The sequence below is a fragment of the Ochotona princeps genome, chromosome 4 (genome assembly GCF_030435755.1).
Source record: "Ochotona princeps isolate mOchPri1 chromosome 4, mOchPri1.hap1, whole genome shotgun sequence".
In the NCBI taxonomy this organism is placed as follows: Eukaryota; Metazoa; Chordata; class Mammalia; order Lagomorpha; family Ochotonidae; genus Ochotona; species Ochotona princeps.
This window is the reverse complement of record NC_080835.1, coordinates 78,917,372-78,929,581: the sequence shown is the minus strand read 5'-3', so window position 1 is coordinate 78,929,581 and position 12,210 is coordinate 78,917,372. Positions and strand designations below refer to the sequence as shown.

Here is a 12,210-nt window from a genome sequence, read left to right as displayed (position 1 = left end):
CAATGTTGTGTTTTCGTAGTTTGAGAATTAAGTACTGAAATCCAGGATACACATTTTCCAACTTCCTTTCACTGCTAAAGGTTTGTTTGACCAATTAAAAATATTAACATGCAATAACTGAAGCTAAAATGCTAATTAAAGCTCAAGGATTCTTTATCAACTTTATTTTAAAACTTACACATCTTCAGGACCTTTTTTTAAAGATTTATTTATATATTTGAAAGGCAGAGTTGCAGAGAGTCAGAGAAACAGAGAGAAAGAGACAGAGAGGCATCTTCCATCCAGCGGCTCAATTCCAAATGGCCCCAAGGGCCAGAACTGGCTGTGCAGAAGCCTGGAACGCCACTCAGGACTCCCACAGGGGAAGCAGACATCTAGGCACTTGGGTCATCCCTCACTGCTTTCCATGCACATCAGCAATGAGCCTGGGTGGGAAGAACAGCTGAGACTTCATCCCCCACCATACAAGTTAGCAGCATTTCAGACTGCGGCTTACCTCACTGTACCAGGGTGCCAGTCTGCAACTTTTATTTTTTGGTTTTGGTTTTGTTTGAAGATTGCTCTATGGGGGAAAATGGCAGAAGGGGAAGATGGAAGAAAGGAAGGAAAGACTGGAGAGAAGAAAGGATGAACCCTTAGACCTCCAAAACTGTATCGTGGAAAACAATTACTTAAATCAATAAAAACTATCCTAAAATAAAAGTCAAACAAAAACAAAGCCAAACAAAACAAAAACAAGACTGCTTTAGCTGGGGTCAGCACACTTGGATGTAGCCAGCTAATCCTCCACTTTCAAGGCAACCACTTGGGCAGCAGTTCTTGTCCCGACTGCTCTACTTCCTATCCAGCTCTCTGCTTATGGACTGGGAAGGTAGATGAGGACGGCTCAGGTCCTTGGGACCCTGCACCCACGTGAGAGACCTGAGAGAAGCTCCTGGCTCTGCTTCGCGTCGGACCAGTTCTGACCATCGCAGCCATTTGCAGCATGAACCAGTTAATGGAAGATCTCTCTCCCCTCTTTGTAAATATGCCTTTCAAATAAACAATCTTTTTAAAGAAAAGATTGCTTTAGCTAACTCCATATAATTTTTTTTAAATTTCTACCTACATTTTAGAATCAGTTCATCAATTTTAACCAAAACGAACTAGGTTTCAATTCACTGGAATTAAGTTAAATGTACCCATATCTGGGCATAACTGACATCTTTTTAAAGTTTTTATTAGTTTTTTTTCTTTTTCATTTTTTTTTTTTATTTTTATTTGGAAGGCAGAGGTAGAGAGAGAAAGAAAGAGAGATCTGCTATCTGGTTCACTCCCCAAATGTCCACAAGAGCTAGAGCTGAGCCGGTCCAAAGCCAGGAGCCAGGAGCATCTTCCAGGTCTCCAACATGGCTGCAGGGGCCCAGGTACTTGGGCCATCTTTCACTGCTTTCCCAGGAGCATTCGTAGGGGAGCCGGATCAGAAGTGAAGCAGCCAAGACTCAAACTACCATCATAAAGCTCATAAAGCAGCAATTTAGCCTGCTGTAAACTGCCAGGCCCAAAATTGCCATTTTAGCCTTTAAATCTCTAATCCTTAAAAAAAAAAGTTTTTTTCATCTACTCAAAAGACAGACTGATAGACAAAGAGAGATCCTCCAAAAGTTGGTTTTCTACCCAAAACCTCCAGGTCCGAGGCAGAAGCTTGGACTCAGATGCCTCATCTGTGTCTCCTGCTGGGGTGGCTAGGAGCACCTGGCCATCATCTACTGCTTCCAGGAAGCTGGAGCCGCAGCAGAGTAGCCAGCTTAGCCTGCTGCACCACAACACCCACCCCCAGAATACTAATTTTATATAGCAAACTTTCAGTGAAGTCATATACAGTGATGGTTTGTTTATTCCTAAGTATTTCATGGTTTTGATGCTGTTATCAATGCTATTCATTTTTCAAACGTTGGTACTTACCTGTAAAAAAGAAATCTTTCATAATATATCCTATGCCTAACAATTTTGCCTAATTTAGTTATCAGTTACAGTTTTGTAGTTTCATTAAGCTTTTCTAAATCATGTCAAGTATAAACAGAAAACTGCACTTCCTTTGTAAACTTTATTCTTCTACTTTCTTTTAACTTTTACTCTTTCCCCATTAATACATACTTTTTTACCAGCTAGGTCTTTTAGTCATTCCAAAGTAATGACCCATACCAGAAAATAATAGTTACTAACAATTTTTCTTTAGAAATATTCTGGGATGGGGCCAGCACTTTGGCTCAACTGGCTAATCCTCCACCTTGAAGCCCAGCATCCTATAAAGGTGCCAGTCACGTCCCAGCTGCTCCATTTTCCATCCAGCTCTCTGCTTATTGCCTAGGAAAGCAGCAGAGGACAGCCCAAAGCTTTGGGAACTCCTGGCTTGTCAACTCAACTTTAATTGCTGCAGCTACTTGGGCAGCGAACAAGCAGACAGAAGATCCTTCTGTCTCTCCTCCTCTCTATAAATCCACCTTTCTAATAAAAGTAACTAAATCTGTTTTTAAAGTAAATGGGTAAGAAAAACTTCACTAAGGTGCAGCTTTCTGGTGTGGAGGGTAAAGCCGCCACCTGTGAAGCCATCACTCATGTGGGCACCTGTTCACATCCAAGCTGCTCCGCTTCCGACCCAGCTCCCTCCTAATGGCCTGGGAAAAGCAGAAGATGGCCCAAGTGTAGGCCCCTGCTCTGCGTGCAGGAGACCTGCATGAAGCTCCTGGCTCCTTGCTTTTGGCCCAGCCTTGTCCAGTGTGGACTTTTGGGGTATCAAGATAGAAGATCTCTCTTTCAAGTAAATAAATCTTCTTTTTCAACCTCTGAAGAAATACCCCATTTTATTAAAGAAAACATTAATAAACCTTAGTGAAGAACCATATAATTCTATAACTATAAAATGAGCACAAGTAAACAATTTTAAGGCTGTGTAATGGGAGCAATCTCATAACCATGAAAACTACAATTATGAGAAAATTAGTCAAGCCTGGATCTCCCAGTCGTCTAGTCAATTCCTCTTGTTTAATAATAAAGTACCCTTATGGAGCACTGAATGTGGACCAGATTTTTCTAATCTTCACCATACTCTCTGAATAACCACCAAGTGTATCCTTTCTCTGAGAAAACTTCAGTGAAAAAACAGATCAACTAAGGTCACCTGGATTCAGTGGCAGAACCAAGATAAGTACTACAACTGCTCGACCTCAGAACCCCCAAATTAAGAAAGAAAAAAAAGATTCACACACACACTTATTTTTTATATATATATATATACATATATATATATATATATATATATTCATTCACTCATCTGAAAGAGAGGCTTAGAGAACACATAGGAACAGTTCTCTCCACTGATTTACTTTCTAAATGGTCACAATGGCTGAGGACTGGGCCACGCTGAAGCCAACAGCCTAGAACTCCATCCAGTCTCCCATGCAGGTGGCAGGGGCCCAAGCACTTGGACCACATTTCATTGATTTGTCAGGCACATTAGCAGAGTCAAATCAGAAGTGGAGCATCCAGGACACCAACTGGCACTTCACAGGATACTGGGGTCATAGGTTGTGATTTCTCCCACTGTCCCACAGCTCATGACTTAACTACACTACAATCATGCTACACTTGAGCATTAATCTAAAATAATAGTGGAACGGGCATCTGGCATAGCAGTTTAAAACCCCATTGGAGAGGTCAGCATCCTATGTTAAAATGCCTGGGTTTGCGTCCCCAGTTGGCTTCCAGCTTCCTGCCAACACACTAAGAAGGCAGCAGTGATGGCTTAGTAGCAGGGTCCCCACCAACCTATGGGATGACTCAGACGGAACTCTAACTTCTTGGCTTCTGTCTGGTCTAGCCCTAGTCACTGCAGGCATTTCAGGACTCAACCAGTGGACATTGTATGTATGTCTGACTCTCTTCTTCCCACCTTTCAAATAAAGGAAAATAAATGGTGAACACAGGAGTAAAATACATCACTGCACAGTGCATTTTTCTTCTAAAAACTTTATCTTAATATGAACTTAAAAACTAAATTAATAATTTGCCTTGCTCCCAAAAGGACTTAACACCACCTTACTTTTTTTTTTATTGTCTTAATTTTTAAATTTATTATTCTTGCTATCACCATCAACATTTTATGATACAATTCCATAGGCTCCTGGGATTTTTTCTTATCCCCTGCCCAATCCCCCCCACTAAGTTCCCCTATCTCATTACTAGGGTATACTTCTTCATACACAGTCATATGTCCATCATTCTCGGCATGGACAACGGCAGAGTCCAGCATCTTATTATCAAGATATAATAAACAGGGAACAACACCTTACTTTAAGTAGTGTCGAAAGTCAAAAGATGGGATTGGCACGATAGCGCAGCAGCTGAAGTACTCGCCTTGAACGTGCCAGGATCCCATATCCTGGTTGGTGCCAGTTCTAATCCCGGCAGCTCCACTTCCCATCCAGCTCCCTGCCTGTGGCCTGGGAGAGCAGTTGAGGATGGCTCAAAGCCTTGGGACCCTGCACCTGCGAGGGAGACCCAGAAGAGACTCCTGGCTTCAAACTGGCTCAGCTCCAGCCATTACAGCCGCTTGGGGAGTGAATCATCAGACAGAAGATCTTCCTCTCTGTCTCCCCTCCTCTCTGTATATCTTTCCAATAAAAATAAATAAATATTAAAAAAAAAAAGAAAGTCAAAGATATACTTACTGGTTTCGGCATTTTTCTTTCCTTTTTGTTACTGTCTTTAACAATTCTTCACTTCTATGAATTCTATTATCACCTCCTGTTAAAAAGAAAGTATAATTTACATATTATCTTTTATGAAAGGTTTTTATTATCTACATTATATGAAGCTAAAATGTTTTGAAATGTATTGAAACATGGAGGCCATTTATTTTAACTTTCAATGCCTTCTAGCATTTCATACTCCCCAGAAAACTTGAAATCTGACATTTAAAATACCATACATCTCAAGCCACAGCATGTTGGTCTACCAAATATGTTTAACTTAATTACATACACACAGACAAAGAAAACACTACCAAAGGCTCACAGGCACCTCAAGTCAGGTTCATTCCAGTACCCATCTATGTTGAGGAAGGGACAGTAAAAGAGCACTAAAACTCATCTCAGGGCTACCCAAACCAATCCAGAAACACTCTTCCCCACATCAGGGTCTCTAGGGCATCATCTAGTACTGTCTCCCATCCCCAGGTGCTGATGCAATTTGACAGCAAGAGGCAGCTCTCTCCCCACCTTCTACCCAATGGATTCAGGAGAAGAAAAAAAAAGTCAAACATGTTCCCTTACCTTCCTCCATACCTGACCCTCCCCACCCTGATCAGAGGCCCACATGAGCTTGCATCCCTCTCAACTACGTAAGGAATACTAAAAACAAAACATAAAACAGAGTATTCAGATTCTAAAGAGTTAAACTCAGGAATGTTTTTCATTCTCTTTATGGTACTGCAAAAGACAAAAGGTGTTTCTAGTTAATATAATCTACAAAGCTTTTAAAAATAAACAATATCCCCCCTTTTCAAACATTAAATATGTGAAGTCAAAAACAAATGAACTTATTAACTTAAGGTATGGAAAATATAGTTCTGCACACCAACAACCTACATGCTACTCACCAACTGCCTTTGAGACCAATATTAAACTGTGTATCGTCACTCAAAGACAACAAATCTGCAACAATAAGAATCCACACCAAGATCTAGGTACTGCAACTGTGCTGTGGTACGGCAAGTAAAGTTACAATCCACAAAGCCAGTATCTTCACTGCTATGAATTTCACCCCAATCTTCAAAATTCTGTAACCTTTTCATCCCAACTACCACTGCCACCATTTCAAACTGCTACCATTCAATTCGCATCTTGATTAAAACAGACTCCAAACTGATCTGCCTTGCATACAGCTTATTTAGTAATTTAGTAACCCCCAAATCTCTATACCCAGACTGGCTTGGCTAATTTGACTTGCTCCACACCTAAAGGATTATCCCAAACCTAATGTGGCCCACAACTGTTCTCCAAATCTGGATGATCTATATTACTTTATAAAAGTTATGTACAGTAGTCATTTTCACTCATTATTTTTGAATTGTTATGCTATCTGATGCTATGACCCTCTTCATTCCCATTACTGCGTGCTGAAGGTTTGTCTACTTTATTGCTCTAAAAATCAGTTTTTGGTGATGTTGACCTGTTTATTTCCTGTCTCTCCCTAATTCTGCCTTTTAACTAAAGAAAATTTTTTTTAATCTTTAAAGAGCAAAATGCTACTACCCCACACAACTTTTCATTTACAAGAGCTAAGATTCTCCATTCTTCTGACTTCTGTACTGCAGGAATTTTTTAAATATCCACACTGTAACTCGTGGACTATTTAAGTTTCATTTTTCAAAGCAGACCTTTTCTAGATATGTTTCTTTTTTATATTTAAATTTACAAGATGACCTGTGTTCTTTCCAAACTCATATGAACTAAAGGATTTAAGAAAACATGTTTTTTCTGGGCCCGGCGCCGTGGCCTAGCAGCTAAAGTCCTCGCCTTGAACGCGCCTTAAGCCGGGATCCCATATGGGCGCCGGTTCTAATCCCGGCAGCTCCACTGCCCATCCAGCTCCCTGCTTGTGGCCTGGGAAAGCAGTCGAGGATGGCCCAAAGCCTTGGGACCCTGCACCCGTGTGGGAGAACCGGAAGAGGAGGTTCCGGGTTCCTGGCTTTGATTTGGCACAGCACCAGTCATTGCGGTCACTTGGGGAGTGAATCATCAGACGGAAGATCTTCCTCTCTGTCTCTCCTCCTCTCTGTATATCTGACTTTGTAATAAAAATAAATCTTTGAAAAAAAAAAGACATGTTGCGAGCCGCAACAGCCGGTGCTACACCGATCCGAAGCCGGGAACCAGGAACCTCCTCCAGGTTTCCCACACGGGTGCAGGGTCCCAATGCATTGGGCCGTCCTCCACTGCTCTCCCAGGCCACAAGCAGGGAGCTGGATGGGAAGTGGAGCTACCGGGACCAGAACCGGCGCCCATATGGGATCCCAGGGCTTTCAAGGCAAGGACTTTAGCCGCTAGGCCACGGCGCCGGGCCCAACATGTCTTTTCTTTAAACAATATTTTAAGAGATTTATTTCTATTTAAAAAGCAGATTACAGAGAAGAGAGACAGAAATTTTCTATCCCGCTGGTTCACTCCCTAAATGGCCTCAGTGGCCAGAGCTGGGCCAGTCTGAAATCAGGAGCACAGTTTCTTCTGGGTCACCCACGTGGGTGCAGGAGCCCAAGACTCCAAGCCATTTCCCACTGCCTTCCCAGGGACCTTGGTAGGGAGCTAGATCAGAAGTGGAGCAGCAGGGACCCTGCACCCCAGTGGGAAACCAGGAAGAAGCTCCTGGCTTTGCTTGACCCAGCTTGATTGCAGCCATCTGGGGAATGCACCAGCAGATAGAAGCCTGTCTCCCTCTTTCCCTAAAACTCTGCTTTTCAAAATAAGTAAAAATCAATCTTAAAAAACTGGTTTCAGGGCTGGCCCTGTGCAGTACATTAAGCCTCTGCCTGCAGTGTCAACATCCTATAAGGGCACCCAGTTCAAGTCCTGGCTGCTTCACTTCTCATCTAGCTCCCTGTTGATGGCCTAGGAAAACAGCAGAGGATGGCCCAAGTCCTTTGGCCCCTAAAGGAATGTGAAGCTCCTGACTTCAGACCTGCCCAGCTGTAGCCATTGCAGTCATCAGGGAGTGAACCAACAGATAGAAGATCTCTCTCTCTCTCTCACCCTGATTCTGCCTTTCAAAGAAAAAATAAACAATCTTTTTAAAAAAATTAAGTTTTCCAAATGAAGAATTAGTCCTGAGGGCAAAGTTCTGTCTTATTTATTTCTAAGCTTTCTGTATTATAGTCAACTAATTCAAGATTTGATTTATGTATAGAATTTGGTGATGTATTTTTTCACTATCTCAGACATAACAGTTGAGCAACTCAACTTTTAATGTTTGTTGTCTCTCTTACTACTCATATCGGCTATTTCAGTCAATTTGACAGAATATGCTTTCTCAACTCATCTATTTTAATTTCTTGTCAACTGCCAGTTTTTAAATTTATAATAGGCTATGTTTTCACATGAAGATCTGGGTTTAGAGTTATTTGACTGGGGTTGCCGCCTACACCACGAACATTCCATGTGAATGCTGTCTAGACTAATGCTGGGAAGGGAGGACAGGATGGCCTCAAATGCTTAGGGTGGAGAGTTCCAGCTCCTAGATGTGGCCTAGCCCAGACCTAGCCACTGCAGGCAGTTACGGAATGAACCTACAGATCAAAGATGTATCTCTCCGATTCTCCCTCTATGCTAGCTCTATCTTTCAAATAATTAAGTCAATCTTTGGGGTTTATTTTTCATTTATTTGAAAGGCAGAGTTTCAGAGAGGAAGACAGCAAAGTTAAGGAGATGACAGAGGCAGTTACAAAGAATCTTCCATCTGCTGATTCACTCCCAAAATGGCCACAATGGTCAGGACTGGGGCAGGCAGAAGCCAGGAGCATGGGTATCTTTAGGTTTTTGACATGGCCGCAGGAACCTAAGCACTTTGGCCATCTTCTGTTGCTTTCCCTGGTGCATTAGCAGCAAGCTGAATTGAAAGCGGAGCAGCAAGTGCCAAGGAGGGAAGTCGGTGGCAGAGGCTTAAATGCTGACACAGAAGGTGCTGTCAGTATCATTTCTTTGCTATTCTTCAGTTTTGCTGTATCTTACTCAAAATTTAGTAACCACCTCTATCTCAAAGATTTTCTTGAATTCTAGAAAACTACCAGCTATTGCCTCTTTTCCACTCTTCACTCTGCAATTCTTATTAGATAAACATTGGACACTTCATTCTCTGATCTATGCCATATTTTCTCTAACTGAGCATTCTAATCACTACTTTCGTCCAGTTGTTTTTACGCTTTTTCACCAGTCTATTAGTTCAAAGTCTCAGTGATTGAGTTCTTATTTCTATAAATTCTCCCACTAAAAACTTTTCATTTTTTCCTCCCTCCTTTAGTTTTTTTAAATCATATTTTTGACAGTCTTTACATAGTTAATTAGGGTAAAAAGGTTCAAGAGCTATAGTAAAGTGGGTAAGACTATTATTTCCATATTTTTCCTTCATGTATCTGAGGTAAAGGGGAATATTGAGAGAGAAGCCCCACCCATTTCCCACCCACCCCAGGTCCAGGATGTGGGGCAAGCTCCGAGATTCTAGCTCAAGTGGTTTTGATAGTTGACCAGTTATGAATCACTGCCAGTCTCGCCACTCCAAACACGATGAGGTTGTTGAAGAATCCACTGAATGACATAGTCCATCATAGTCTCCATTTTAAAAAACTTTTTAGCTTAGTTTTTTCCTCCCTCCTTCCCTTCCTTTCTGGAGAAGACAGGAGATGAAGGTCCAGGCTTAGATGCCAGAGATAACACATGGGCAGGGGACCTTGTGACCCTACTGCACAACAGCCAGCCTGGCCAGGAAGTCCTGGGACCCTAGGTGCCCAAGCTGCCTGTGGACCAGGGTCCTTATACAGGGAGTCAATGGAGAGTGTTGCTGCCTGTGTCCCTTCCAAGTCCCACAGGCAACCCCCTAGAAACCCTGCCCTAATCAGATCTGCTCTCCATCCCACCAATGGCTTGAGGCCTCGATAGGCAGCATCCTTTCATGTCCAGTTGGTTTCCGACACCTCAGGATCTCCGATCTCATGGACCACAGCCCTTGAGTGTGTCCTGACAATAGCACACAATCACATGTGATGCAACTGCTTTTGCAAACTGTGCAAAGGGGAACATATCCAGAAGCACATGAAGATAAGCCTGCCTACTCCAGTGAACCAAGTGAAGAACACAAATAACTCTCAAAAAGGAGGTGAAAAAAAGCCCAACAGCTTATCAGAACCATATATGTTGGCATAACATGCTGATCACACCAGTTCTTCTGTAAACCCAGATCCTGTCCCATCAGCCAGCATCAGACTAGTCCAATATGCTACAGCAGTTCAGCTCTGTATGACTTGTACTGGCTCTCTGCTCATATCTGGGAAAAGCAGAGGAAGATGGTCCAAGTGCACATGGGTTCCTGCCCCCCATGTGGGTGACCCAAATGAAGCTCCTGACTTTAGGCTGGCCCATCTCCAGCCACTGCGACCATCTGAAAAGTGTATCGGCAGATGGACGATCTCCCCCTACCGCCCAGTCTCTGACTTACAAATAAAATTACTTTTTAAAGTTTTCTTTTTAATATCATGGTATTTTATAAATTGTTTTAAATCCTTTTATCCCTGTATTTTATGCCTCTTTAAAATCATTCAACTGTCAGTCCACTATCGCTTCAAAGTTCCAGTCACTAACGTACTCCCAGGCAGGAGCCCGGCCAGCTCTCAGTTGAGTTTTAGATCGCACCAATCCTTGTGAAGCTATTTCCAGCACGCACCTACCAGACTACAAAGGATTGTTCTTATCCCAGACCAGCTAAAATTATTTCATTTTATTTGAAACACAGTGAGATCTTCCATTATCTGGTTCAATCCCCAAATGGCTGCAACAGTCAGGACTAGGCCATCCCAAAATGAAGAGCCTCCTCTGAATTCCCCACATGGATAGAGGAGCCCAAGGACTTGAGCCATCTTCCAACTGCCTGCCTGGGCACATTAGTTGGTAGTTAGGTAATTGGAGCACACAGGACTCCAGCCAGTGCCCAGAATGGATGCAGGCATCGCAGACAGTACCTTAACCATTATGGCACAATGCCAGCCCCTGTTCTGTTACATTAACGCTTGACTTCTATTCCATTACCTTATCAATTCCTACAGCCACACCCTGGAGAAGTTAGCAGATACTTAGGTGGGCTTCCTTTGATCACACTAAATCATGGGCTTTTTCTAAATCATGCAGCTGCTGTCTTATCAATAAGGAAAAACAAAGGAAAAAACTGAGCATTGATTATATGCCAAACTATACAAACTAAGCTAAAGCCATTAGACTACAGGAAAAAGTATTCATTGGTGCCGGGGCAACAAGGCAGGTTAAAAAAAAAAAAAATCAAGCATGTTGAGTTGGCTGAATTCCTGAAGTTTTGCATTCATTAAATACCAGCACCAAATAAAGGTTAGGAGTTTTATCTTTTCTCTAAAGACATACTTTATCGGAACCAGCTTCATTTAGAAATTGACAGGAACTGGGCTGTGGCAGGATCAGTCTAAATCTCCACCTGCAGCACCAACATCCCATTCGGGCACCAGTTCTTGTTTCATGTGCTCTGCTTCCCATCCAGCTCCCTGCCCATGGCCCAGGGAAGCAGTGGAGGATGACCCAAGTCCTTGGGACTTTCATGAGAGACCCAAAGGAAGCTCCTGGCTCCCAGCTTCACACGGGCCCAGAGGGGCCACTGCAGCCCCATGTAGGGAAGAGCTGTGTCTCCCTCTCAATGAAACTCTCAGTTCAAATACAATAAATGTGTCTCTAAAATATTTTTTCTAAAGTTAACAGTTACCTTATGTGAAGGATTATTTTTAACACCCATCCCTAAAAGCTTTTATGTATCTGCTGGGGTTGTAGATTTCAGAAGTATGCAACAATTAGCTTATGTAATACCCAGACTTCATACATACTGGTCTATAGTACAGTTATTCTCTCGTGCTTGATGGGTTTTATTAAAGCTAAAACTCGGACAGTACTGTGCTTGAAGAACTGCCCACTCTTCACACTTTACTGAGAATGTTTGTTGACATTACAATTCTTTAGACCATTCTTCTCATTTTTTTCCAAGATGCGTGTATTTATTTCAAAGGTGGGTGGGAACAGAGTGACAGACATTCCCCTGCTATCTAAAGGCTTAGCAATCATTTTAACTTGATTTTTAAAATCTCACCAAAAATAAGATTTTAAGATATACCATTGAATCTATTTCTATTAATAAAAGTTTCACTAATACACAGAATCAGACAGGGGCCAGCACTGTGGGATGGCGAATAAAGCAGCTGCCTGCCACAATGGCATCCCAGATGCTCCACTAGTTACACCTGAGAAAGCAGAAGGTAAGGACTCGGGTCTCTGTTACCAACATGGGAAACCCAAAGCAGCTCCTGGCTCCTGGCTCTAGAACAGACCAGATCTAGACCTCTGGGGTGTGAAGCAGCGCGTGTAAGACCGCTGTCTCTCCTCCTCTCTTAACTCT

At 42.5% G+C, this 12,210-nt stretch overlaps 1 protein-coding gene across 2 annotated transcripts in view; it reads right to left on the bottom strand.

The window, feature by feature from the left end:
* Positions 1-12,210, bottom strand: part of RDX (radixin) — a 65,912-nt gene that overhangs the window by 41,881 nt on the left and 11,821 nt on the right. For both annotated transcript variants that reach the window (XM_058663944.1, XM_004585041.3), the window contains exon 2: positions 4,710-4,785. In XM_058663944.1, coding sequence (XP_058519927.1) covers positions 4,710-4,721 — 12 coding nt within the window. In that variant the 5' untranslated portion in view covers positions 4,722-4,785. The remainder of the gene's footprint in view (positions 1-4,709; positions 4,786-12,210) is intronic.